General features: G+C 44.2%; 2 protein-coding genes and 1 pseudogene across 2 annotated transcripts; 2 read left to right on the top strand and 1 right to left on the bottom strand.

Moving 5' to 3' along the window:
- Positions 1 to 2,857: 2,857 nt before the first annotated feature.
- Positions 2,858 to 4,555, bottom strand: LOC145405359 (E3 SUMO-protein ligase ZBED1-like; annotated as a pseudogene).
- A 12,191-nt stretch (positions 4,556 to 16,746) lies between these two features.
- Positions 16,747 to 17,505, top strand: LOC145405357 (uncharacterized). The gene has a single exon (XM_080276766.1). The coding sequence runs from the start codon at positions 16,747 to 16,749 to the stop codon at positions 17,503 to 17,505; it is 759 nt and encodes a 252-aa protein (XP_080132892.1).
- Positions 17,506 to 17,600: 95 nt separating this feature from the next.
- Positions 17,601 to 20,400, top strand: LOC145405356 (uncharacterized). The gene is made up of 2 exons (XM_080276765.1): positions 17,601 to 18,305; positions 18,403 to 20,400. Exons 1-2 carry the CDS (start codon positions 17,601 to 17,603, stop codon positions 20,398 to 20,400), a joined length of 2,703 nt encoding a protein of 900 aa, XP_080132891.1.
- Positions 20,401 to 27,377: the final 6,977 nt, after the last annotated feature.

Raw genomic sequence — 27,377 nt, 5'->3', positions numbered from 1 at the left:
GAGGACAGACACGGAAAAAGAATGATGAAGGTGAAGAAAGAAGTAGGCAACACTACATCAAGTGAGTGGATGATGGTGGCCATCACCTACCATCATCATAATAATAATAACAATAATAATAATTATAATAATAATAATGATGATGATAATAATAATGGTGGTAGTAGTAGTAGTAGTAGTAGTAGTAGTAGTGACTGTTGATCTGGTAATGAACGTCACCTTGCAAATCTTACATCGTCATCCATCCACCAAATTTGGCTAAAATCTTATCAGAACAGATTTATTTTAATAACCCCTCACACACACCGACTTTGGCCTTGACCTGTGACCTTGACCTCTGAGTATTTGTCCTCAAGAGCCAGTCACTTCACTTCAGTCTTATCCTCCAGCCTTGCCCCAGGTTTATCTATAATGAATACTGTTAAGTTGATGTTCTCTCTCTCTCTCTCTCTCTCTCTCTCTCAAACTTTCACCTAGCCCTCGAACCTTTACCTTTTATTTACAGTACTTAAAAAAAAATAAAAGCACGTTTCGTTCTAGGCTGTCACTCAATCCTTCCACCTAGTTTGGTTAAAATCGGATAAAAACTGAGTTATCTCATGATAGGAACTATTCTCTTTGGGGGTTCCTCTGTAAGAATAGTTCCGGCCATAAGATAACTTCAGCGGTTTTTATCGGATTGTACCCAAACTTGGTGGATGGGTTGAGGATCAGCCCATGGCGCAAAAACTATTATTTATGAGGGCATTGTAAAAGGTTAAGTTCACACGGCATGGTCACGACCGTGTGTGTGTGTGTGTGTGTGTGTGTGTGTGTGTGTATGTGTGTGTGTAACAAAATAGTTCGATTAGTTTTGATACATAGCACCTTCTCATCCTGGAACAGCGGTCTCCATGTTTAGGGATTCAGGGGATTCGTTCACTCAAAATTCTACCAGCCTTTACTGTTCTCAATCAACTCTACCCTTTTTAAGGCTGCTGGATAGTCTTCTCTACTTTGGGACTATCGATCTACGGTGGAATCGATCAACAGCCACAAAAGGAATACGGCAGACAGACAGTACCAAAAGAAGTATGACAGATTGACAGCCGCAAAAGGAGTACGGTAGAGGAGACTGACAGCCCAAAAGGAGTATGGCAGAGTAGGATGACAGTCACAGAAGCAGTGTGTTAGAATACTCGGGGCGCTGCAAGAGCAGAGTACTGTAGATCGGTAGTCGTCAAAGGAGTACGGTAGAGTACGTAGCTCATTGCAAGAGTCGGGAACACTCCTTTAGCGGCTATCAGTCTACTTTATCTGAACTTACTGCTTTTGCGGCTGCCAGTCTAATCTACTGTACTCTTTTTAAGTCTACTCTGTCTTACTTTTTTCGATCAACTCTGCTATACTCCTTTTCAATCTAATGTACCCTACTGCCAATCAATCTACTGTACCGTACTTTTCATGCGGATGGCGATCGTCATCTGTTGCGTTTAGAGTCACCAAAATATAAACGAGAGTCGAGAGCAGACCGTATATGAATCCTGTTGACAGGATATAGATAAAGAATCAAACTTAGATGGTAAGTATACAGGTGAGCGGGTGTGTATGTAGTTATTTTATGTTTAGGAGGGTAAATAGGAGAAATTTATAATGAGAGTAGTGGGTGGTTAGTGTGTTTGGAGCAGCCCAGGTCCCGCTACCTTCACTGACAACTCACTAGGTATATTTTGGTTGTGTTTAAAGCCCCCTTGTAGCAAACATTAGCATTATCAGTATATTTACAGTTAGTGAGATGTTTCAAGTCTGTGTAAAGTGTTTGTAGGTAATTTACTAAGGGCTAATTGACCGACTTGACACATTTGATGCTGTAATGGCCCGGTGTATAGTGTAACTGTACAAGATAATTATGGCAAAGGTTGTGAGTGTAAGTCATAGCTGTGGTAGTTCACCTGACACAATGGCCTGAAACAAGCTGTGGTAAAATTATAGTTTCAGCCAGCCACACAACTACCAGATTTTGATGCATTTGTTTGGTATTTTAGACAATTGTAAGACATTTTTGTGGCATGTTTCTCCTAAATTATTTTTGTTCAAGAAGATAACCTAATCTGTCCTTCAAGAGTAAAATAAAAAAAACCTGTAATTTGTGACAACTATGCCATAGAAGAAAAGTGTCTCTAAAATACAGTACCAAAAAAGCAGATCAGAATCTCTTAATTCTGCGGCAGACTAAAACCAGACATGGCCATGATTATAAAAAATGATTATGATTTGATTTTGATTATCGTCTGGAATATTTTTTGATTGTGATTAAATTAGGCTATGATTACTTGTTTTTCGTTTTTTTTATTATGATTTGATTATGATTACTTCAGTTTTTGTATTTTTGATTATGATTATGGTAGATTTTTCTGTTTTATTATGATTACTTTAGTTTTTGTATTTTTGGTTATGATTAGATTTTTTCTATTTGTACATGATTATGATTAGAGTATGATTATAATCACATTTCACTGTGATTATTTATAGAAAAATAATGATTAGCAGTGATTAAGGACAATGCCCACATAGTTAGCAAATTACATCTATTAGGTGCATTGTTCCATGTTTGAGTACAGTAATAACTTTTTAAATCACTTACTAATGACATTAAAAACTTACATTTTGTGTAAGGGGTTTTATTGGTTTTTGCTATAATATATTACTTCTATAAATTCATTTCAAATCATGGTCCCTCAAGTCCTCCGTGAATGTATTAATTTGTTGGGCTCAGCAAAAATGAAAACAAAGAATTGCTCAATGCAAGATAAATATAGAACTGAAAAGTATGATTACACACTGGATTTTTTGTAGGCTAGATTTGATGTAAGCTGCATTACCAGTACTTCTCAATTACATGTTGGTTGCACTTGATAAACATCAACTCCTCAAAGCGAACATCTGTCATTCTGCATCGCTCAGGACGAAAGACTTTCCCAGCAATAGAGAAAAGTCTCTCAACTGGAGCTGATGATGCTGGGATACACAGATATTGGAGAGCCAGTATTGTTAGTTCAGGTAATGTTGACTGGTTCTGTTGCCAGAAGAGAAGGGGATCATTGTCATCATCTGTTGTTGGCTGACTCTGGTAGGATTTTACTTGTGATGGAGTTGATGTAGATAGGAAAGAGCTCGTTGATGCTGATGGTATCATAAATCTGAACAGCTTGCACTTCTTTGGTGGGGCATCCTTATTTTCCTGAAGGGAACCCTTCTCTTCATTAGGCATAATTTCATCTACTTTAGACCTCAGTAGAGATTTCATGACCTTGGCTTCTTCTGGTGAGCACCAGTCCACCTTAAAGCCTGGATGTAGGACTGAAGCCAGCTGAAACATCTCCATGTCATCATAGATCTTCAACCTTCTCTTGATTGAGCTTTTGAGAGTAGTAATCATCTTTGACATGTATGTCTGTGATAGTTGTTCAAGCTCAGCTTTCAGTCCACAAATACATGGAATTACTTTGCTTGACGTTACAACATTCTCTCCCTGACATTCTAGAGTTGCTACTCCAGATGGTGTCAAGATGGCTGTTATTTCCTTGATGAGATTAAGTTCATATTTGGTTAGCTTTACTGGACAGTCTAACTGATCAAGCTTGACTGGATCAATCTTCAGAAGGGAGCGAAGCATCTTGTTACTGATGTTCCACCGGGTTGCATTTTTGGCCTGAGGTCTGCATTCATCTTCAAGAATGTCAGATGCCAGTGCATAATGACGAATGTGTGATACTAGACGTGAGGCTTTTCCAGTGACTTCTGATACAGGTCCTGCTTCCTCGAGCACATCTTTCGCAGTATTTTGTAAATTATGAACAAAACATCTGACATGCTCAGGCAAGAGCTCCAGGAACTTCTCATTGTTATCAGGAATGTCAAAAGCGTCATCTTCCTCTACACTTTCACTGTCTTGATTAGTGTCCGCATCGTCCATACTGGGAAGTGTCACAAATGCTTCAAGCATATTGCTGGCACTGTCGGTACAATTGTCAGAATCTTCTTTTCTAGGTTAAAGCTAGTAATGATTTCAGTGAATGTGGCATGAATCTTTTCTGCAGTGTGGGACCCTTTGAATCTCCTGCAAGCTAACATTGTTGACTGGAGCTGGAAGTTTTCAATGAAATGACATGTGATCCCAATGTACGAACGCATTTGTCTGTTTGTCCAAAGATCAACTGTAACAGAAAAATACCCAACAGAATGAAATTTGTCATTGAGATGTTCTTGTATTTTTTGAGTTTGAAAGGGAAGAAGCTTGCTGCTGAGCTCCTTGCAGTTTGGAATACTGTAGAAGGGCTGGGCCTTGTTTAGAAGGGCTTGAAAGTTAGGATCCTCAACTCTTGAAAGAGGTCGGGGAGAGCCGGCAATGAAGCAAACCAGTAACTTATTCATTTCCTTTTGGGGGGCATCGCTGTTGCTCCGTTTTTTCTTAGTACAAGATACACCGAAGTCAGTTATTGGAGCAAGTTGACTCCACATTGCTGACCACCTTGACAGCTGGATGATGTTTCTGCAAGTAGAAAGTTACAGAATATATTGCACTGTATATTACACACACACACACACACACACACACACACACATAGTGCACTTTGTGTTATTTGTTTGGCTGACACACTAATTTATACATTGTTATCCAAGAGCACCCGTTATTATACCATTAATTATTGTGTTCTTCCAACTAGCACTCTTAGCTGTAATGGTGTGTGGCTTATATCTTTTATATGCATTTTATTTAATGCCATTTCTTTAAACCTTTAAGCATAAAAAATTAGTACACCTATAATGCTTGCAGAAATGTGGCAGTAAGAGGTGATACATAATGACAGCATTCCAGCATATCCATGTGAATCTGAGCGATTTAACCATATGACTACGGGGATGATAGTCAACACAATTTTATACACAGTCACCCCATACCATTAGAGATCCAGAGGCAGTTTACTGACGTCATTGGTTGGGGATGCAAAAACGGGTAATCTAATATGAAGCAATCCCTCCTGGGATTGAATTCAGGACCATGTGGTTAGCATGAGTCCTACTGATCACATAGTCATATGGTTGAATCCCAGGTGTGAATGTAGATCCATCACTGTAGAATAGTACAGTATTAACAAGCAGCTTAATTCATTTCCTATAGAAAGTTGTTAGTACTGTACATAATGATACAATTATAAATTATCTTACCTTCAAGTGAGTATGGAAATTTGAAGTCCGTCGAATGCTACCACTAACAAACTTGTCACAGTGCTTGCATTTCAGTTTCACTTGAGTAGTAGGATCTGCCTTTGGAGCTGCCATGAAAATGGTCCAGTATAGGTGGCCTCATGATGATATGGAGATGTACTTGTTGAGGACTGGAGTGGAGTGATGAGTCTCTACCAGATGTCTGCCTTATATAGTCAACAGCATGTCCATGTACAAACATGTTGGGTGGTGCCATATATTCCAAGCATGTTGGAACATGTATAGCCTCTGTGTGTATTTGACTGATATATCATGGGAGATAAACAAGTACAAACATGTGAGGTGGTGCACTGCTAAGCTTTAAAACATACTTGGACCTGGATCATGTGTGTAACTGATTAATTTACCTGAAAGAAAACCGCTCCATGAAATATACAAAGAAATAATCACAATAATCACATTTTAATCATTGATTATTGTCAAGAAAAATATGGTTATGATTTGATTATGATTAATGCTGCAGCGTAATTTTTTATTATGATTTGATTATGATTAATGCAGCAGCGTAATTTTTTATTATGATTTGATTATGATTATGCTGCTTGCCTAAGGGTCCCTCATCAAGGCTGGGGGACAGCTGAAGGGCCTGGATGATCACTCCAGGTCCTCAGGAGGAGGTGAAGAGAGACAGGGAGAGTGATGTAGTGATGCCAAGGGAGAGTGAAGGACTGAGGCCAAAGCAAAATGATACAATGGGGTCAGTGGAGAGTGGAGTGGTGAGAGTGAGGGTAAGGGAGAGCATGGTGAATGGGTGTGCCAGGCAGCAATGGAGACAAGACAGACACAGCAGAGGCGGGAGGTGCAGGACGTTTCATTTGCACACCACTCGTAGATGGCCTTGACTCTCCTTCGGTGCTGCTGGCAGGGGAGAAGAAGGAGGCGATGGTGGTCTGGCATGCTGGCTTTTTCTTAACTGCCAGGAGCTCCCTTGTACACCTTCAGGTGTTGCTTGATGCCAGGCATTGATGCATCACTCTGCGCTGGGTTCAGATCCTTGTCCCAGATGAATGCAGTGTCCTTGTCCATTATTGCAAAAGTAACTCCTTCAAAGTTTTAATGTTCAGAACACAATGGTGCCCATCCTTGCCACCTTCCTGTGCCTCTCCCACTCATTCCCTGAGCTCAGTGTGCTGCTCCATGGTGTGTCGGAGGTAGTACACCTTGCAATTCCTTATGATGTCCTGGTCCATTGGTGGGAATACTGCACAGTCAGGTCCCGCTCTTCACGAGGATTGTGTACTAGAACACCCAGTGGATGTTTAATTCTGCAAATAGCCCAAACCTACAAGAGAAGTCACAGATTTCAATGTTTTAGCTATTCTTATTACCTACAAACCCACTGTAACACCTGTAGCTAATGCATTTAATGGCACATTAATACTTCCTAAATAGACAGTACAGGATGATACACAAACCCTTCTGGGTACAGTGTACTGTACTCACCATGCCACGATGACAATGAGGGTTTGCAGTGTGCTGAATAGCATATACAGTACCTATACAGGGTACAAGTATGCCTTGATATACAGTACCCTTAGATGCGATACCCTGGCTAACAGTGGTGGTAGAAATACCACCATACCCCACCTAACGATGGCCAAACCCAGGTTTAATCCGTGGATTGTGAGCCACAGCTCAGGCTGTGCTGGCCGTGCATCACTGTATACAACTCGACCCGTACGCAAACTTATGCATAGTGCTACACAAAGACGGAGAGAGAGAGGTTATTCTTTTTTCACCAGATGATGCCCTGGATGTATATCTTCAAGTTTATAATAAAAAAAAATAAAAAATAAAAAATCCGTGTTTTTGCACCACAGGGTGGGATAAAAAGGGTAGCTAATTGTGCAATCCACAGGTTAACAATTGGTTTTGTTTTGTGTTTTACCAATTTTTATGATACAGTACTTCAGACTAAAATTGTGTGTTTAGTTTGATTTACAAACTGCTTTTAGACTTAGATTAATATGTTTTAGTCATAGGTGGGGTGAACAATGTCATTTTGGAGTACAGTTTACTAAGCTTGATTTTTTCCAAACTTATGTTTGATGATTTTCAGATTTTATTTGTTGGTTTTAGTGAGTTGTTTACAGGTGTTAGGCTTAGGTTAGCTTCTTTTACAGCTGTTAGGCCATGTGGATTGGCATTAAACTTGTTTTTGGGCACATTTGGGTGGGTTTAGGACTTGGTTAGGGGGGAAACCCAAGGCTGAAAAACGCATCCCATTACTTCACATGTTAAATCTACCCCGATATACGATACTTTCGCCTAACAATGGGTTTTTACCTAACCAATGGCATCGTTAAAGCGGAGTATACCTGTAACTGCACAGTTTAACTGTATAGGACAGTTTTTCTCGCCAATAACTTGCAAAAAATTCACTTATGAAGCACTAGGAACAGCTGATGCAATGGGAAAGGCAGGAAATACCTTGAAATAATTTCCCAGAAACATCCGTGAATATGTGAAGCCACAGATAGTGTGGGTTGACTGTAGTGATGTGGTGTTGTGGGGCAGGTGCACCACATTGGTGTTATCCACCTGGTCCTCCATGCACTCAGGGTGTCTCGGGGCATTGTCCTCTAACAGGAGGAAACAGTTGGCAAGGTTGCTCCTGTTGGCATAGTTGTGTTGTGCAGGCAGGGGGACAGGTGCCCTGCCATGTATGACTGGCAGAGTGTGTAGGTCAGCCAGGCACTGGGGTTACTTCTCCAAATAACCACAAGATTTGTGGTAGGTGGTGGCGACCATCATCCACTCACTTGATGTAGTGCTGCCTACTTCTTCCTTAGCCTTTATCATTCTTTTTCTGTGCCTGCCCTCCCCTCTTCCTATTTCTCCCATCTTTCCTGTCACCTCTTATTGCTTTTCTTTTCTTTACAGGTGGCTTTACATTGAGTAACAAGCCAAATGGTTTCCTGTAAGCCAAGGAACCATTTACAACGCTGGGTGGTAACCATATAGCCAAACCATACATGCTCCCTACATGTCAACAAGTGGGCTGGTGGAGGGTTAGTGCCCCTCCCTGTAAAACAAATAATTCAATGTCAAATGGCCACCCCTAGGGATTATGGCAACTGGCAATAGATAGATAGATAGATTCTCCTTTATGAACCCTGCCAGTGCTTGGAGGTTCTCCCAGTGGTACACAAAAAGTGGCTTGAGATTCATGACCCCCTCTGCATTGGCACCAAGGAGGAGGTGGAGGTGGTCCTTTACTGCCTGGAACCTAGGTGCACGTCTTTCATCCTGGCTGATATAGGTCGTCTTTGAAATCCGCATCCAAAACAGTCTTGTTCTGTCAAAGTTTAGGGTCTGCATAGGAGAGTATCCCACCTCCTCTATAATAGCCAGTGCAGGGAAGGCCTCAGCTGCCATGTACAGTAGTTTGTGCTTGCAGCCTTGCCAGGCATAGGCATATGTTATTGCCTGCATGGGCCTTGAAACATTCAAGTCAATCTGTGCTGGCGTTGAAGTCCTCCCTGGCCTCCAGACTGTCCTTATCCTTAAGGTCCTTCCACAGATCTAGGGCCTTACTGGAAGTGAAGGAGTGGTGAAGAGGTTGGTTTGCTTGGTTCAGGTCATTGACCTACTGAACCAGGAGTTGCTGTATATCCTTCAGGCTCCGTTGCTCTTGTTAGACATTTTGCTTTCGGAAGGCACGTTCTGCAGTGCCATAATTATAGCATCTGATTTCTCTGTGACTGTCGTGACTGTGGACTGGGGCAGCTTTAGGACATTAGTATTCTTGCTTGGTCCCTGCCCCTCCTTATGGTGCTTAGCAGTGTCTGATTTCTCAAGCATCAGTAACACCATGCTTTCCACAGTAGCACCAAACATGATTTCCAAATTCAAAGTTTCACTTATTTCACACATTAATAGTTTTTTCTTCACTTACTGTCACACACAGCATTATTTGTAGCGTACTTGCACTCTTACTTGATGTCAGCAATAGTGCTTCAAGGGTCCTACGCAAGTGAGAAGGTTAGGTAACTCAGACTCCGCGAGGGAGACGATGACTGATGCAGGACACGTGTGTGAGTGGGCAAGTGAGACAAAGGGTTGGTGCGAAGGCTGCAGCCTGCACATACCCAAGATGTGGGCCCTGCTCATGTAAACAGTGGGGGACCGTCTTTGCTTAGACGCCTGACTGTCAACCTGCGTGTGTCTCCACATATTGTTCTAGCAAAATTGCGACCTTTTTTTTTTTTTTTTTTTTTTTTTTTTTTTTTTTTTTTTTAAGAACATGATATAACTTTTGTATTATGCCAAACCATGATGTCACCTTTTAGCCATGTGGGGCCTCCCACTGCTGTTTACTTTGATGTGGGCCACTGAAAAGTAACATCAGGGTTTCAGACCCTGTAAACTTTTAAAGTTAATATTTCTATAAATATTCTTATTTATGTACTTATTTATTTTTGCATGTAATCAAAGATGTATATAATGTTCTATACTTAACCCTTGAAACGCGGATCGTCGCGTTTGCGACGCTCGGCGAAAAGGACATAACGGCGGATCGTCGTGTTTGCGATTCCAGTAAATTTTGTATAACTGCAGGCAAGCAGGCTCCAGCTGGTATTGTCTATCAGTACCGCCACCCTTTAGCTACTTTTAGCACACTTGACCTTTGTACCACTGACCTCCGTTGTTGCCAAGTATAATTTTTTTTACCCACCCACGCACCGCTGCCCGGCCCCCCTCGTCGTGCGATATGGCAGCGTGCGGACAGCTCAGACATGTCAATCTGCGCCTTCCTCTCGCAAGCACTTTATGCTAATTGGAAACGCTTGTTTCCCCAGTTGTCACACTAGCTTTTTTTCCCACAGTTTGCCCCTGTTTAGCGTCAGTTTACCGCAGTCTTTGAAGGTGACACCACATCTCATTCTAGCTCTTCCAAGTCAGTGCCTTCCAGCCCTCCGAAAAAGGGCTTTGTGACCTCTACCCCGTTCAAACCCTTACTAGGAAGTGCTAAGGGCCTTAGTGAGTCGGCTATAGGCATAGAATTATTGAAAGCTTCTATGGATTACGGTAGTGACGTTGGAGTGTTATCAAGCCTTGCCGAATCAGACACTCTATCGAGTGCTGAGTCTGAGGTGCAGGAAGAGACAATTCCTGTGCCTAGCACCTCAACAGGCAAGGCTCCAGTGAAAAAGGGAGTGGTGTATGGTAAGGGGGCCAAGAGGAAGCGAAGTGGTGACCCCGGTTCCCAGCCATTGTTCTCCTCAGACCGGCCATTGTCCCCAACCTCAGGTCACGCCACCGCCATACCGCCTCACACCCCCAGCCCCATTCTCTCATCATCTTCGTCTGCTGTGCTTTCTCCTGAGTCTTCGGAGTCTCCTTCACCACCTCGGAAGGGAAGTAGGCAGTCTGGTTTGCGTAGAGGTTTTCGTAGGTCCCGTGTTCGTGCTGGCATGAGTAGGAAAGTGTCTCCTAGTGCTAGAATTAATGGTAAGGTTTCCCGCACTAGGCAACTCACCACTCAGGCTACTGCGAGTGACTTTGAACCTTCTAATCTCCCCACCACCACCACCACCACACAGACATGACCTAGCTCACCCTCTGCCACACGGCCTGCCTCAGCCACTGCCTCACCGCCTGCCTCACCCACTCCCACATGGCCTGCCTCATCCCCCACTGCCCCCACCCCCTCCCAGCCTAGGCAGGGCACTCTGGATGCCTTCGTGTGGTCTGAGGGCTCTGATTTTGTGCCAGAGGATCTGCCCTTTGATGCCACTGGGTGTGGGATCCAGGCTGACTTCCCTGTCCCCGAGGATGGTGAATGTTTGGACTACCTGTTGGCCTTCCTGGATAACGAAGTCATGGAGCAGATTTGTACCGAGACGAACAGGTACGAAGGACAATCTGCTGCAGTTCGTGAAGATGAAGGTGCAACGCCATCCACGTCACGGATGGCAGCATGGGTTCCTGTGACAATCCGGGAACTATTTGTATTCATCGGCTTCATGCTTCTCATGCCACATAACTGGAAGCACAAGCTCGAGGAGTACTGGAGTGCTGACGATCTTTGCCCCACACCCATCTTCAACAAGTACATGAGTCGTGATCGTTTCAGGCAACTCATGACGTACCTTCACTTTGCCAACAACGATGAGCCTTCCCGGACTGACCCCCTATGGAAAGTGAGGGGAATCCTGAACATGATCAAGGACAAGTTTATGACGTTCCTTCGGCCCTTCAAGAAAGTAGTGATCGACGAGTCCTTTGTTTGGTTCAGGGGCCGTCTTCGGTTCGTGCAGTATATTCCAAGCAAACGCCACCACTTTGGAATAAAGTTTTTCGTGCTGTGCGACTGCAAGACGGGGTTCATCCTAGACTTCATTATCTACACCGCCAGCAGTGTGGACTTGGACAAGACTGACCCCCTTGGATTCTCTGGTTCTGTGGTGAAAGTGCTTCTGGAAAAGTACTTTGGCGGGAATCATGTCCTGTAAACGGACAATCATTATACAGCTCCCAAACTTGCCAAGTACCTTTCAGAGCACGGCGTCGGATCCTGTGGCACTGTCAGGAGCAATAGGGCACACTACCTTGCCTTCCCCAAGGCTGAAAGATCAGAGTGGGGAGACGTGCACCTGAAGAAATCCGACAAGATGCTGGCGATCAGGTGGCACGACAAGAGGATCGTCAATGTGCTCACCACAGTTCACAAGGGGGAAATGCAAGCCACAGGGAAGGTCGACAGAAGGACTGGCGATCCTGTGATGAAGCCTGATACTGTAATTGACTACAACGTCAATATGCAGCTGGTGGACAAGTCAGATATGATGATCAGAGAGATAGACTGCCTGAGGAAGAACCGTCGCTGGTACAGGAAGGTGTTCTTGCACTTGGTTGATATGTGCATGCTGAACGCCTTCATCCTATATAAAATCAAGAACAGGAAGCCAGCTAACTACTCTCTCAGGCGGTTTTCTAAGACTTGTGTCTACCAGCTGCTTCAGTGTTTTGGGCAGGTACTGCCATCAGGTCCCAGGCGCCACTCACGCACACCTCCAGACCGCCTACAGTGCCAGGACTACCTTCAGCGACACCGCCTGGAGCCACTGCCTGCCACTGCCAAGAGGGGAAAAGCACTGAGGAGGTGTCATGTGTGCAGCCACACTACCCGGCAAGACAGAACATTTAGGCGCACCTCCTTGCAGTGCAAAGAGTGCCAAATTCCCCTCTGCGCGTACCCATGTTTCTTTGACTACCACAGCCTGAGTAGATATTGAAAGTAAGGGTAAAAATCTTGTAAATAATACTGAGAGTGACAGTGATACTAGTGTTTAGTTTTCTTGTATGTACTGACAGTGACAGTCTGTTGAGTGTAAATTAGTGTATGTAGTTGTAAAAGCACTGACAGTGACAGTGATTTCAGTGTAAATAATTGTACATAGTAATAATGTAAGTATTGAGAGTGACAGTCACTCCAGTGTAAGAAGTTGAAAGCATATTTTTCTATTCTATGTTATGACAGTGACAGTTTGGTGTGTAGAAAATACTATTTTTATAACTAATTACAGTGACACTGATGAATAAGGCACTAAACTGACAGCGAGAGTGAAAGTGAGCGATAGAAATGAAGTGCGAGCGGCCGACAGGAGCGAGAATAAAGTGCCTGGCGTAAGGCAGAATAAAATCGCTCCGCGGTGGTCTTTCTCATTCCCGCTTCAAAATACTGGCAGTGACAATGATTTTTATGGCCGTAATAGTGCCATGCGAGCCTTTGGGAAGTAATATGAAGGAAAATAATGTAGTATAAGTGTTTTTAGCTGTGAAAAGGGAAATGTGTGTTCAGTGACGGGAAGACCGCGGCCGCGCTGCATGTCGGCCGTACGCTCCATTGATTGTAGCCTTATTTTCAGTGCTTATTGTACAAATACGGATTCCAAACTACCTGTACGTTGTTGTATAAAGTGTACTGTGACAGATTGAGGCTGTGGTAGAGGGGAAACCGGGTTGCTGGAGGTGTGAAAGTGAAGACTTTGTTACCCAAATTTGCAAGTCTCCACAAGTCCTTGGGTAGTCCATGAAGGCTCAACACCTGTCTCAGGAGAAAGCTGAATGTAAGTACTATATGCCATAAAAATTTTAATGTTCCAGGGTTAATCTCTGATTTTTGGCAAATATTTTCCCATAGGTACTCAGACCGCGATACAACCCCGCCATACGGGGGGGATCGGCTGTTCACGGCCGCGTTTAAGGGGTTAATTGAACCCCAGATGAAAATGGGTTGTTGATTGCATGTCATATCTTGAAGGTTCCATAACTTGCACGTACCCTGTTGTCTAGGTATGCTGGGCTGTTGTTTTGAAAACATGGTAGCCTTTACTCTTTTATGCAATCATTCTCAGTACTAGAATATTTAATACATATTTATACATACAGTTCTTCAATACTATATATAAGTTATTGCTGTTGCTTAACTTTGGTCTGTCAGGCCTAGCAGTCCCATTTACCACAGATAAGCAACCGCAGCTTTGGGGTTGTCTCACAATTGCAGCACAGTACATACACCATGTAGGGATCTGGCACCCCCATATTACAGACAGTACCTCACCAGCATCAGACCAGGCTCCTTACCACTGTGAGATGCAGTGAAATATGAGAGTTTGGTTCCTGAGTGGATGCTGCAGTTGTTCCACCCAGGGTGCACAGTGCTACCATGTGTAGGTCACTTGTATCATATTGTATTGTTTATAAAGGCTCCAACATGCTTGCATGTGTCGACCTTGGTCACCTAATGATGGCTATCCACACTGCTTAATCTCTGGCAGCTTACCTATTCAGTCCCTTATCCGTGAGGTCACACTCTATAACGAAAGCCAAATAATTAAGTGAACATAGTAAACGGTTCTAAGATGTTTTCTTCACCTGCTTAAAATGACTTGATACCAGCCACTTTATAGGGAACCTCAGTCACTGAAATGCTTAAAACATTCAAGATCTTCCTTTGAGCAAGCTTGCATCAAACCCTTTTAACTGGAGGTTTCCTGATGACCCCCTGCTGAACCTCTTAACTCTGATGATGCACATATTATTTAATCCTTTTTACCTTTAAGCTGTTACATTTAACATGGGAGGGACTTTTCCAACATGAGGGGTTAGGTAGAGCCTAAATAAACCACTTCAGTAAAAGAGATCTTTCTGTAGTTGAATATAGTCATTTAGAGACAGAAGAAGCATTCAGAGTGCAACACCAATGCCCTACATTTCCTACAGTTGGTCTAAGGAACAAACATTTGTCTTTGCCTTGTGACCTCAGCTTTCATCTGATTGTTCCCAAAATCAGATCCCAACATCCTCGGCTGTCCTTCACCTGTTCCACCAAGCTTTATCTATAGAATAATATCACCTTGATATTTGACTGATTGTTATCAAAATCAAATCTTCTCATCTTTGCTTTACCCTGAGCCCCTCCACCAACTTTGATTAGAATCAGGTAAAAACTGTAAGTTGACCTTGTCTTGCAACTCTGACCTTTGACCTGTTGTATTAAGAAAACTTTAGCTCAATCCCTTATATGACTCAACCCTTCCACCAGATTACATCAGAATTGTTTTAATCAGTTTGTTCACACACACACACACACACACACACACACACACACACACACACACACACACACACACACACACACACACACACACACACACACACACACACAGACTGAATTTTGACTTTCCCCTGTGACCTTGACTGTTGACTGATTGTTATTAGACTCAGATCCCTTCATGTTTGCCTTGGCCTGAACCCTGCCACCAAGTTTGGTCTACATTGATCAAAAATGGTTTACGTTAACCTTGCTGTGTGATCTTAACCTAGCCATGACTTATTGTTCACAACACAGTAGGTCAGCACCTTTGCTGACCCTCTTTCCTGGAACCAAGTTTGGTTAAAATTGGATTGAAACTGGTTAATACTGCTTACATAGATACACAAATATATAGACACACACCAAGCAAAACAATACCCTGCTCTGCACAGATGTTAAAATAAGCTGTCAGTCACTGAAGTAGCTTCATACAGTATGTGCTATCATTTTTCCTTTTTTCCTCTTGTGGTAACCGTACTGATTGTTATAATTACATAGAACAAATGAAATACTGTATTGGAGGAATCTGTGATGAGTGTACAACATCTGTCTATCTATTGCCAGATGCCTCAATCCCGTTCGGGGTGGCCACAAACAAATCGCCTCCACGTCGCCATGTCCCTCGCCATTTCACTGCCCCGCTCCCAACTCACCCCTCCCTCTCTCATATACCTCTCCACCCCATCCCTCCATCTCATCCTCGGCCTCCCCCTCCCTCTTCCCCCCTCCACCTCACTCACATACACTCTCCTCATCAGTCTTTCACCCTCCATCCTCTCCACATGGCCAAACCACCTCAGTGTATTCCTCCTAACGCTTCCTATCACATCCACACCACAACGCTCCTTTATATCCTCATTCGTCAGCCTGTCTCTCCATGTGGCTCCACAGACTCCTCTTAAATAACTCATTTCCACTGCTCTCACTCTTGACTTGTGTCCTTCCAGCAATGTCCAAGCTTCACTTCCATACGTTAGAGTTGGTATCACAATACTGTCATGTAGTAACTTTTTCACTTCCATGCTCACTTCCCTGTTTCTTATCACTGCTTTCAAGGAACCAGCAACCTTTCTTCCCTGCTGTACTCTTTCAAGCACTTCACCCTCCAAACCTCCATCCTTACTCATCACCCTACCCAAGTACTTAAACGTACTCACAGTTTCCAATTCCTCACCATCCAACCTCGCTGTACATTCACTGACATCACCTCTCTCAAAGACCATCACTTTACTCTTCCCTACATTCACCTTTAGATTCCATTTCTTACACACTCTCCCTAACTCATCCACCAAGCCTTGCAGCTCCCCTTCGCCTTCACTCAACAACACAGTATCATCTGCAAACAACTGTGCAACATCTGATAACCCCTTTATTCCACCATCGTCTTAATCATTGTCATCCTGATCTCATTCCCACCTCACAGTATTCTGGTGTTCCATTTTCCTTGTTATGTCTTGTCATGCTATGTCTATGTCATGCTATGTCTGTCATGCTATGTCTATGTCATGCTATGTCTGTGTCATGCTATGTCTATGTCATGCTATGTCTGTTAAGTTGGTGCTGATCTTAGAGGTGGTAATAATGCCATTTGCCCTTTTTCCCATTTTATGTATATTTAAGAAAAGAATTCATCCTGTGTCGAACTTTGTGTTCGAATCTGTCAGTTATCAAACCGACCTGATGAAAGGGTTGGCTGTTTATTGACAAGTCAGTGAGAATAAAACCAGCAGTCGAAGAGGTTGTCTTCCTCCTTCCCTTGCCTGTGCCCAGACTTTATTACAAGCTATATAGGCATTCTCTCGCAACTTATGATGGACGGAAGTGATAGTGGCAAACCGGCATCGTCAACCTCAGCCCGAGGAGACAGCCTTACGATGGAACTTCGTCTGATCCCGGAATTTGACGGTACTTCGCAGTCGGTGGTAGAGTGGATCGAAAAGCTGGAGCTGGTTTGTCGGCTACGAGGGATCTCTGATCTACACACCATTGTGCCACTGCGACTCACAGGCGGGGCTTTCTCTGTTTATCAGCAGCTCAGCAGCGTAGACAAGGGGAACTTCGACACCATAAAGGATGCACTCACCTCGGCATTTGCTGCAGACAAGTTTGTTGCCTATGAGCAGTTTGTGGACCGTAGGCTGCGTGATGGCGAGTCTGTTGACGTGTACTTGGCTGACCTGCGCCACCTGGCTACACGATTTGGAGGAATGACCGACGCCGGTCTATGTTGTGCTTTTTTAGCTGGTCTTCCAGAAGCTGTTCGCCACATTCTGAGAGCTGGTTCACGCATGGAAACTATGGATATTAACCAACTTCTGAACCGTGCTCGAGCTGTTCTAGCGGATAATTACCTCGATGATGGGGCATCAGCACAACCAGCCGGCTCCAGACAGCACACAGTGGCTCCTGCATTAGTTGGTGTTGGTGGTGTGTGCTGCCATTCCTGTAACCAGCCGAACCACTACGCTCGTGACTGCCAGGCTGGACGCAGTGTGCGCAGAGGTAGAGGTGGGCGAGGTAATGTGCGCTGCTTCAGATGCGTGGGACGAGGCCACATCGCTACCTCATGCCCTTCGGGAAATGGATCAGGAGAGGTGGGACCAGCGCCAGCCTCCTCTCCAGACCGTCAGTGAGAGGCGCTTTACCAGTGACTCGCTTGGTTGTTGATGGAAAGAACTGTGATGCCCTGGTAGACACCGGCTGTACTCAGAGTATTGCACACGTCTCCATGTGCTCTCGCTGGACCAAAGGAAATATCAGTGTGAGGACAGTAAGTGGTGAGCTTTATATGTGTATGGGAACAGGTGTGGTAACAGTCCAGCTACTGTCAGGAGTGTCCGTGTCTGTGAATGTGATTGTAGTGCCTTCCAAGCCGCTTAATTTTGACTTTATTCTGGGCATGAACGGTGTTGAAGCCCTGCAGGGAGTGACAGTGCATTCACCGGACAAAGTGCGATTTGGTATTGAGGAAGTGCAGGCTTCAGCCGTGACAGTACCTACCATACAACGAAATATTGTCGAGAGGGATTTTGAAGTAACATATGACAGTGCAGCTAAAAAGTGGACAGTGTTGTGGAACTGGCGTGATAACTCAGAGCCTCCACGACTACTGAATACTGTCTCTGAATACAGGGTGCCGAATGAAGCTCAAAAAGAATATGAAAATGAACTGTGTGAATGGATTAAGGACGGATGGCTGGTTCCATACAACGAGAGTATACATGGCCCTGTGAAAGGAACTATCCCTCTGATGGCTGTCGTGCAGCAAAACAAGAAAAAAGTACGCCCTGTCCTTGATTTTCGTGAGTTGAATGCCCATATTAATTTGCACACAGCTGAAGCGGACGTCTGCACTGAGAAGATACGGGAGTGGCGCAGGCGTGGACAGAGGGTCGCTCTCATTGACTTGCGCAAGGCTTACCTACAGATACACGTTCACAGATCGCTATGGTCGTCCCAGACAGTGGTGTTCCGTGGGAGACGTTACTGTTTGACTAGACTGGGCTTTGGACTGAACATCGCACCACTAGTACAGTACTGAAGGAGGTCCTGAGTCGTGTGTTGAGCATGGACGACAAGATAAACCGCGCACTTCACCATACCTGGACGATATTCTGGTGGACGAAAGTGTGGCGAGTGCAGCAGATGTGGAATGTCACCTTAGTCGTCACGGCCTGCTCTGCAAACCTCCCGAGATTGTGTCTGAAGGAACTCGTGTGCTGGGCATTAGAGTCTGGGGGGAGCACGATCGTCTCGTCTGGAAGCGTGATAACGGCGTTGGCAAGCTACCTGAAAAGCTGACTAGGCGGACAGTGTTTTCACTCTGCGGGCAGCTAACGAGTCACCTTCCTGTTTGTGGCTGGTTGCGAGTGGCGGCGTCGTACATTAAAAGATGGGCCAATGAGGTCACGACTACGTGGGATGACGAGATTAATTACCTCAGTTTGCACTCGATGCTTGCGGACACGTTGGAGCGGGTGAAGAACTCAGACCCAGCCCGAGGACGATGGGATGTGACCGGAGACGAAGCTATGCTATGGGTAGTTGCAAGTTCACTCGCATTGGGAGCTGTGTTGGAGGTGAAAGGTGAAGTTATTGAAGACTCGTGTTGGTTACGACGGGACGAGTGCTCTCACATTAATCTTGCGGAGCTGGACGCTGTTATTAAGGGGATAAATCTTGCAATCTCCTGGAAGATGAAACAGCTGACTCTTATGACTGACTCAAGAACTGTGTTCCACTGGATCGCGGATGCTCTCTCAGGAAAATCTCGTTTGAAGACTAGAGCTTCCAGTGAAATGTTGATCCGTAGGTGCCTAGAGACTTTTAAATCTATCATCGTCGAGTATAATCTGTGTCTGGAAGTAAAGTTTGTGTCTTCTACTGAAAACAAAGCAGATGCGCTAACACGAGTACCGAAGAGGTGGATGACACTAGCAAACGGGCAGACAAGCTGTGCAGCTGTTGCCAGTGTTTCAGACAGGGACATCGTTAACATTCATGAAACCAGCGGGCATCCCGGCATCAATTGTACACTGTACTTCTGCAGAAGGCTCTATCTTACGGTTCAGAGGCAGCAGGTTCGCAGTGTTCTTCAGAGTTGTCAAGAATGTCAATCCTTTGATCCGGCACCAGAGAAGTGGAAGAAAGGGGAGTTGGGGGTTTCAGAGATCTGGAGCAGAGTTAGCATGGACGTCTATCATGTCAGAAACCAGCACTATCTGACGCTCATCGACTGCGGGCCAACACGTTATGCCATCTGGAAAAGACTCAGGCGGCAAGATGTCATCAATGTTGTTGAACAGCTAGAGTCTGTGTTTTATGAACATGGAGCACCTAAGGAGCTATTAACTGACAATGCTGCCAGCTTCCGTAGCTCAACGATCAAAGAGTTCGCCAGGCGTTGGGGTATGGTCATCAGGTATCGGTGTGCCAACGCTCCATCTGGTAATGGAATATCAGAGAGAAATCATCGAACCATGAAAACTATACTGGCACGGAAAGGCTGTTCCGTAGCTGAAGCAGTGTACGGCTACAACGTTATGCCACGAGGTGATGATGCCTCATCTGCCTCTGCCAACCAGATATTTAGATACGAGGTCAGACTGCTGGGTATCGACGGAGTAACTCTGCAAGATCAGCCGGTGGAAGAACAACATCGCTTCAGCGTCGGTGATCGTGTACGGATCCGGCATCCCAGCAGACGCTGCGATTCTCGAAGCACAGAGGGCACAGTAACGCGAGTTGTATCTGCCCAGAACGTCGAGGTGGATGGTATGCCTCGTCATGTGCGTGACCTAAGGCTGGCAACATCGCTGTCTACTGCCCCAGAGGATTCACTAGCTGAAGAAAGCCCTGAATCAGAAACAGAAGATGATTTGCTAATCGATGTGAGAGGTCCTTGGAATGAGTCTACGTCAAGTGATAGGTCAAGTGAAGACGAAGTAGATAGTCCAGGGAGACCACTGCCCCGTCGAGGTTCTAGGGAGCGTCGTCCAGTACGGCCGTTCCAATATAGTGATCTTTAGAAGATCAGGGGGGAGTGTTACGTCTTGTCATGCTATGTCTATGTCATGCTATGTCTATGTAATGCTATGTCTATGTCATGCTATGTCTATGTCATGCTATGTCTGTTAAGTTGGTGCTGATCTTAGAGGTGGTAATAATGCCATTTGCCCTTTTTCCCATTTTATGTATATTTAAGAAAAGAATTCATCCTGTGTCGAACTTTGTGTTCGAATCTGTCAGTTATCAAACCGACCTGATGAAAGGGTTGGCTGTTTATTGACGAGTCAGTGAGAATAAAACCAGCAGTCGAAGAGGTTGTCTTCCTCTTTCCCTTGCCTGTGCCCAGACTTTATTACATTCCTCTCTTTGGCTCTTCCAAAATAATTCCTTATAATTTCCCTCGTTTATGCCTTTGATTATTGTGGTATGCTTAACGTTAAATATAGCACAGTACTGAAAGCTTATAATATTGAGTGAGGGTCAGAAGAAAATAAGGTACTTTCTGTAATGCACTATTGACATTTTTTAATCACTGTTTCTTCAATCTGCCATTATAATGAAGGAAAAATTAAAGAGAAAGTGAGTTATGGAAAATGTTGAGACCAGGGAACTGGATTGAGCTGGTTGGCAGAATTCTGTCAGGGAGGAGTGTATGACTAGGGTTTGGCACCCCTGTCCTTTCCCAGCAAAATTGTAATGATCAGACTGACTCAAGGTGATAGGTGGTATGAAACACTGAAAAATGGATGTTTATGCCTGTGAAGTGGAGTCAGGATTCTAGGGGTGTGAATGGTGAGTGAATGAGAGTGTGGCCTATATAATGGACAGACTTAACAAGAGCCTACATGTAGTGGTGCCAGGTACCCAGAGGGAGCCAAGCAGCTGTGGTGTCCACCCAGAAGCCAGACTTTCTTATATTTCCCTGCACCTCACTGTGGGAAGGACCCTGGTGAGGTGCTGTCTGCCAGAAGGACATGACAGATCCCTACATAGTGTATATAGCTGCTGTACTGTGTCTGTGGGATGGCCCTACAGAAGCAGTGGCTTACCTGTGTTTGACAGGTCTGCTCAGCCAGACAGGCCTGGGTTAAGCAGCAGCAACTACTTGTGGTTAATTTCCCTTTGTCAGGTTACCAGGGCTGTGGAGTTGGTACCCAAAACACCCGACTCCAACACCACAGCCCTGCAGGTTACTTCTTACTCTCAGGATCTTACCTCACCACATCTTTAGGTGGGAAGAGAGGTCTGGGTCATGATGATGATGATAATAATAATGCAAATTAGAGATATTACTCTCTAGGAGTTGCTGTATGTCAGTACTGTAGCAGCACTTGATTTTTAAATGTAAGAGTTCACATGTGATTGATTTACCTGTCAGTATCATTGAGTATCATCATTGTCATCCAGATTTCTTTGACCATCCTAAGGAAGGCAGTGTTCAGAAAGCAAGGAAAGAGAAAGTGCAGGAGAGGGAGAGCAAACAACAGCATATCCAGTGAAATGGGCTTGACATTCATTCATTCATTATTATTTATATCTGCTTTTCATTTGACCAGGCAGATATAGTTAACATGTCAACTGACAAGTTAAAAGGGGTTGCCAGAGGGCATAGATTAATAAATCCTTTTTTGGTCAGGGTGTACAAAGCTGCCACACACCGTGACTGCCTCCACCCCAGGCCAGGAATGGGCAGAGTACATGGAGGTGTATCAGCTCATTGAGAAAGTACGTGAGCATGAGTAAGGTGGGTAGTATGGAAAGAGACTCTGCCCTTTCACCATGAAATGCCTTTTTTAAGTTGAAAACACTTGTTTGTTCATAGCCAGAACAACTTTATCAAGGTGTCATCATACTGAAGAGGCTAATGAGGATGGTGCTAACCCAGTCATTGTACTGTAATGTCTCTCCTAGGCTGGTGATTGTCTGGCAATAAACAGAATCAGACACAAAAGACATTGTGGCAATGAAGGCATACTGGATGATTGTAATCAGTGCTTTACCTTGGGACAGGATGTTCTGTTTGTCATGAACAGTGACTTAACCCCTTCAGTCCAGGGACATCCTTATTATTTTGGAAGGATCTCTACTGATGAAGAGATTAATTAATTCTGAACTGGTATCTTACCCCTCCTGTTTGAACAGTTTCCTAAATTGAATAAAGTAATGTGGAAGCAGAAAAAAAAGCTTTAGATTGATTAGATTAAGCCCCCTTACACACACACACACACAGTTTGAATTGACAGTCTTGACTGGACTGAAGGCTTATGGAATGTGGTGTTAGCTCATACACAGTTCAGTTTGACAGTGAGGCTGGACCTCAGTTCATACACGAGAATAACCACTTGTTTCCCAGGACATTGTTTTTGAGTGGAGGAGGAGTATTGATATTTGACCATGGTGGAAAAGAAGGCCAGCTCTCATGAAAAATGGTTTAATGAATGCTTACTGAAGTTTTTTTTTTTTCACCTTTACATTTCTGTTTGTTAATGAGAATGTCATAGGCAGCTGCCCTCATGTTTCTGTGTGAGTATCCACTGCACTGTACATTCCTCAGGCCAGGATGTTCATGACAATTTTGTATACGCAGTCCAGGTTTTCATGTAAGACTCATGTACAGTCAGTCAGTCAGTCAGTGGGACCTCAGTCAGTCAGTGGGACACAACATGAACTAATATGGATGGTGGCTACTGAAAAATACCTCATGATTTTTTCCCCACATAGATAAACCTGCCTTCATTAGGATGTCATATAATGTTTGCTTGTGGCATTTTCCAGTCAGTATTATTATCATATACATATTCCAGTGTTAATAGATTGATCTCCTTGGAACTTCTCAAGCTATGCTGATAATTTGGGATATCATTGTACCCCCCCCCCCCAGTGTGATACTTATTTGATTGACTGCATTAGAGTAGGTGCATGTCTGAACATCTATTACAGCAGCAGTGAAGGCCCAGCCCAGCTGAATAAGGCATGTAGGCCAGTCATACACAATCTGACCAAACTGTCTACCAGTTTTTAGGCACTGGTACAGTACTCATTTCAAGGCTTCAGTTGATTACAGTCTATTCCTTGAGTTTACTCCATCTTAACACATGCACAAAGTGGTTTGAACTTGTTTCCTCAGCAAGACTGACAGTTGGAAGTGTGGGTATGAGGTACCCTAGGAGGAGGGTACAGGTAGTGGGGTGTGACAATGTGTATGCCATGTATTGGTGTAGGGGTATAGTGACCCCACTGCCTAACACTTGTACAGATTGCAAGGTTTTTGTACCTCCTCTGACACAGAAGAGGTTGTACTGGGGACTTACATTCTTAAATGATTCATTGTAGATTTTTCCCACCTTGTGTAAAATAAGCCATTGGGTAATGATGATGATACAGTCAGAGTAAGCCTGTGGATCCTGGGTGTTTCCATCAGATGATTAACCCCTTCAATATAGTAACTTTTTGGTAGTTCACACAGTACTTGCCACAACTAGGTAATTTTATTCACCTTAGGAGATCCCACTGATAGACAAGGGGTTCATTAAGGCTATATCTGACATCTCGGATGGGGAAAGTGTGTCCGAAGCTTAATGATATTGCCTGGTGATGGCACGAATGAATTATAAAGTGCCTATGGGTGGAATGGGTTATAATGATCAGGTACAACAATAGTAGGATGAAAATCAGTTCTGGTTTGTGCTGTTGCGTTCTCAGATATTAATGTGATCCATCCATCCACCCATCATCCAATCCTACGTTGCCCCATGAGGAGGGTAGGAGCCCGGGGCTAGGCAAGTTGATCCTAACATTTAAGATGAGAGTGACCAGTCTCACTCATCCCTGAGTGGAATTACGTGAGCAGTAAACCCCAACCATCCCTTGGATATAAACCTTCACTGCCTCTATCCGATTGGAGCTCCATAGTTACCCACTAAACCACCAGGCGCCATAATTTGGTTATATGGTTACCACTCAGCATAGTAAATGGTTTCCTGGTGTACAGGACACCATTTGGCTTGTCACTCAGTGTAGTCATCCATAGGCAGAAGGAAGAGGAAAGTGTGAATGAAGACAGACAGAAGAGGGAGTGTTAAGTCACCCTTAGGCACAAGGGTGAGGAAAGAATGAAGTAAAGAAAGACAGAAGAGGATGGAAGGAAAGAAGGAAGGAGGAGAGGAAAGAGCAGACACCTGAGAGCAGCACTACATCGAGTGAGTGGATGGTGAGTGTCCCCACCTGCCACAAACATCTTTTTTTCTTTTTCTTTTTTTTTTCTTTTTTTTCCCCAGCATAGTAGTATATGGTGTGAGTACTGTATCGAAAAAGTTAGAAGTGACAGCAGTGGTTGTGAGACGACTCTTGAAGATATGTGGCATGCGTAGATTGGATCGCCATATCGTTTGTAAAAGCTCCAACTTGGTTGCATGTGTTGGCCTTGATTACCTAATCGCAGCTTTCCACACTGCACAGTTTCTGGGACCCTCGCTGTTCAGTCTCTTATCCCTGATGTTGCATTGTGACTTCATCCAAGGTTTTTTTTTTTTGGTCTGTTTCTCGTAGCCCCACTCCTGACATTCACACTTTTCACCTTCCTCATCCAGTTGTCATCTTCCATCCTCTCAACCTGCCCAAACCATCTCAGTCTACCCCTCTTCATTAAAGCACTAATACATTCAAGTCCCAACCTTCCTCTCAACTATTCAGTCATAATCCTAGCCTTCCACCCCCCAAGGCCTTGCATTCAAGAACACACTGCATGTCTAATCATTGTCATCTCCTTACGGTTGAAATGAGTATCCTCTTCCTTTACTGCCCAGGTCTCACTACCATACAACATACACTCCTGACACATGCTGCTTACAAAAATCCCTTTGAATTGGATAAAAAATATGGACAGCCTTATAAGTGAAATGAAATAAAACTTCTAAAAAGATGAGGAGTAAGTAAATGTTCAGGTAAATGGGTGGAAGAGTTTTATATTGTACTGTATGGATCTATCAAAATTAATCAGTAGGATGTCGGTGATGAAAAATGTAGATGGAATGTGAGGATGGAAGGCAAAGGAAATAGCTTAATATTTTAAGGAAATTTGTGAAAAAAACAAATGTGAATATTTATGAGGCAAAAGGATTGAAGAATAGAAATGAATTGGAAGAAAGAGTGTATATATTGAGGTTCATAGGACAAGACTTGCATGCTTAAAAGAAACTTGACAGTGGAAGGGTTCTGCCTCACAGTTGTTGTGACACTAAGGTAAGAATGTAAAGTATATCGCCTGTCACTGTTTTCAGTAGGATGAAGCCAAGAATTTAGAAGGCTTGAATGATAAATGAATGAATGTTTGGGCCTGTTCATTGAGCTTTGGGTGTATAGTTCCTCTCACTTTTGTGTTTTCCTTTGCTTGTCACTGGATCCAGTCCACCTCATTTGTAATTGTGGAAAATTGGATGGGGATGATGAGGTGTTCATGCTTGTGAAAAGTACAGTACTTTGTAATAACTCTGGATTCCTTTGCATACTACATTTTTCCTAACTATATTCACTTGTGTCAGTGTAGGATTCATGTTGTCAGTGATTTAATTATAGTAGTTAGAAGTTGGAAGTTAAAAGATGGAAGTTTGGAGGGTGAAGTGCTTGAAAGGGTACAACAGAGAAAAAAGGTTGCTGGTTCCTTGAGAGCAGTGATAGGAAACATGGAAGTGAACATGGAAATGAAAGAGTTACTACATGAAAGTATTGTGATACCAACTCTAACGTATGGAAGTGAAGCTTGGACCTTGTTGGAGGGACACAAGTCAAGAGTAAGAGCAGTGGAAATCAGTTATTTGAGAGGAGCATGTTGAGTCAGGTTAGTACTTGGATGGGTGACCGCCTGGGAACACCAGATGCTGTTGGCATCCCTACGTGTCAAGTGGGGTTGGTGGAGGATTAGTGCCCCTCCCTGTAAAATAATTAACTCTAAGCCCTTGGCCACCCCGTGTGGGATACATGGCGTCTGGGAATGAATGAATGAATGAATGTTGAGTCACATGGAAAGACAGACTGACAAATGAGGATGTGAAGGAGCATTGTGGTTTGGTTGTGGATGTGATAGGAAGTGTTAGGAGGAACAAATTGAGGTGGTTTGGCCATGTGGAGAGGATGGAGAGTGAGAGACTGACAAGGAGAGTGTAGGTGAGTGAGGAGGAGGAGGAGGAGGAGAGAGGGAGGGGAAGGCCAAGGATGAGATGGAGGGGTGAAGTGGAGAGGTATATGAGAGAGGGGAGTGTGAATCGGGAGTAGGGCAGTGAAATGGTGGGTGACAGGGTGACATGGAGACAATTTGTTTGTGGCCACCCCGTATGGGATTAAGGCGTCTGGCAGTGGATGGATAGATGGATGTGTGTGGAGGATGAGGTGGAGGGTTGGAGTATATGAGGGAGAGGGGAGTGAGTTGGGGGAGGGCAGTCAAATGGTGGGTAACAGAGCGACTTGGAGGCGTTTTGTCTGCAGCCACCTTGTGTGGGATTAGGGTGTCGGGCTATTGATAGATAGATAGATAGATAGTATTTGTTTGTTGCATGGCTGGTAATGGACTTGTGTTGAATCATTTAAGGGGCAGCTCAGAACCTTGCACTTTTTAAGGAGCTGTGATCTGCGGATGGGTAATGTAATGGATGATGACAGGGTTGAAATTGCTGACACTTCGCTGACACTTCTGCTGAAGAACCTTTTATGGATGGAGAGTGAGAGACTGACGAGAAGAGTGTATGTGAGTTAGGTGGAGGGGAGAAGAGGGAGGGGGAGGCCGAGGATGAGATGGAGGAATGGAGTGGAGAAGTACATGAGAGAGGGGGGTGTGAACTGGGAGCTGGGCAATGAAATGGTGGGAGACAGGGCGACATGGAGGCGTTTTGTCTGCGGCCACCTTTCGCGGAATCAAGTCATCTGGCAATAGATAGATGGATAGATAGATATTTTGTGTGTGTGTGTGTGTGTGTGTGTGTGTGTGTGTGTATTTTCCTAGTTG

The sequence above is a fragment of the Coenobita brevimanus genome, chromosome 66, assembly GCF_032717465.1.
Source record: "Coenobita brevimanus isolate Jiangsu-jjx chromosome 66, ASM3271746v2, whole genome shotgun sequence".
NCBI lineage: Eukaryota > Metazoa > Arthropoda > Malacostraca > Decapoda > Coenobitidae > Coenobita > Coenobita brevimanus.
Note: the sequence above shows the minus strand (reverse complement) of the source record. Positions and strands in the feature narration are given on the sequence as shown.

Bases quoted from the DNA above. Each gene is read 5' to 3' on its own strand.
- LOC145405357 (XM_080276766.1), top strand. From the start codon at position 16,747: ATGGAACTTCGTCTGATCCCGGAATTTGACGGTACTTCGCAGTCGGTG.
- LOC145405356 (XM_080276765.1), top strand. From the start codon at position 17,601: ATGTGCTCTCGCTGGACCAAAGGAAATATCAGTGTGAGGACAGTAAGT. The intron at 18,306-18,402 runs GTTCACAGATCG...TCGCACCACTAG, and splicing joins AGGCTTACCTACAGATACAC to TACAGTACTGAAGGAGGTCC.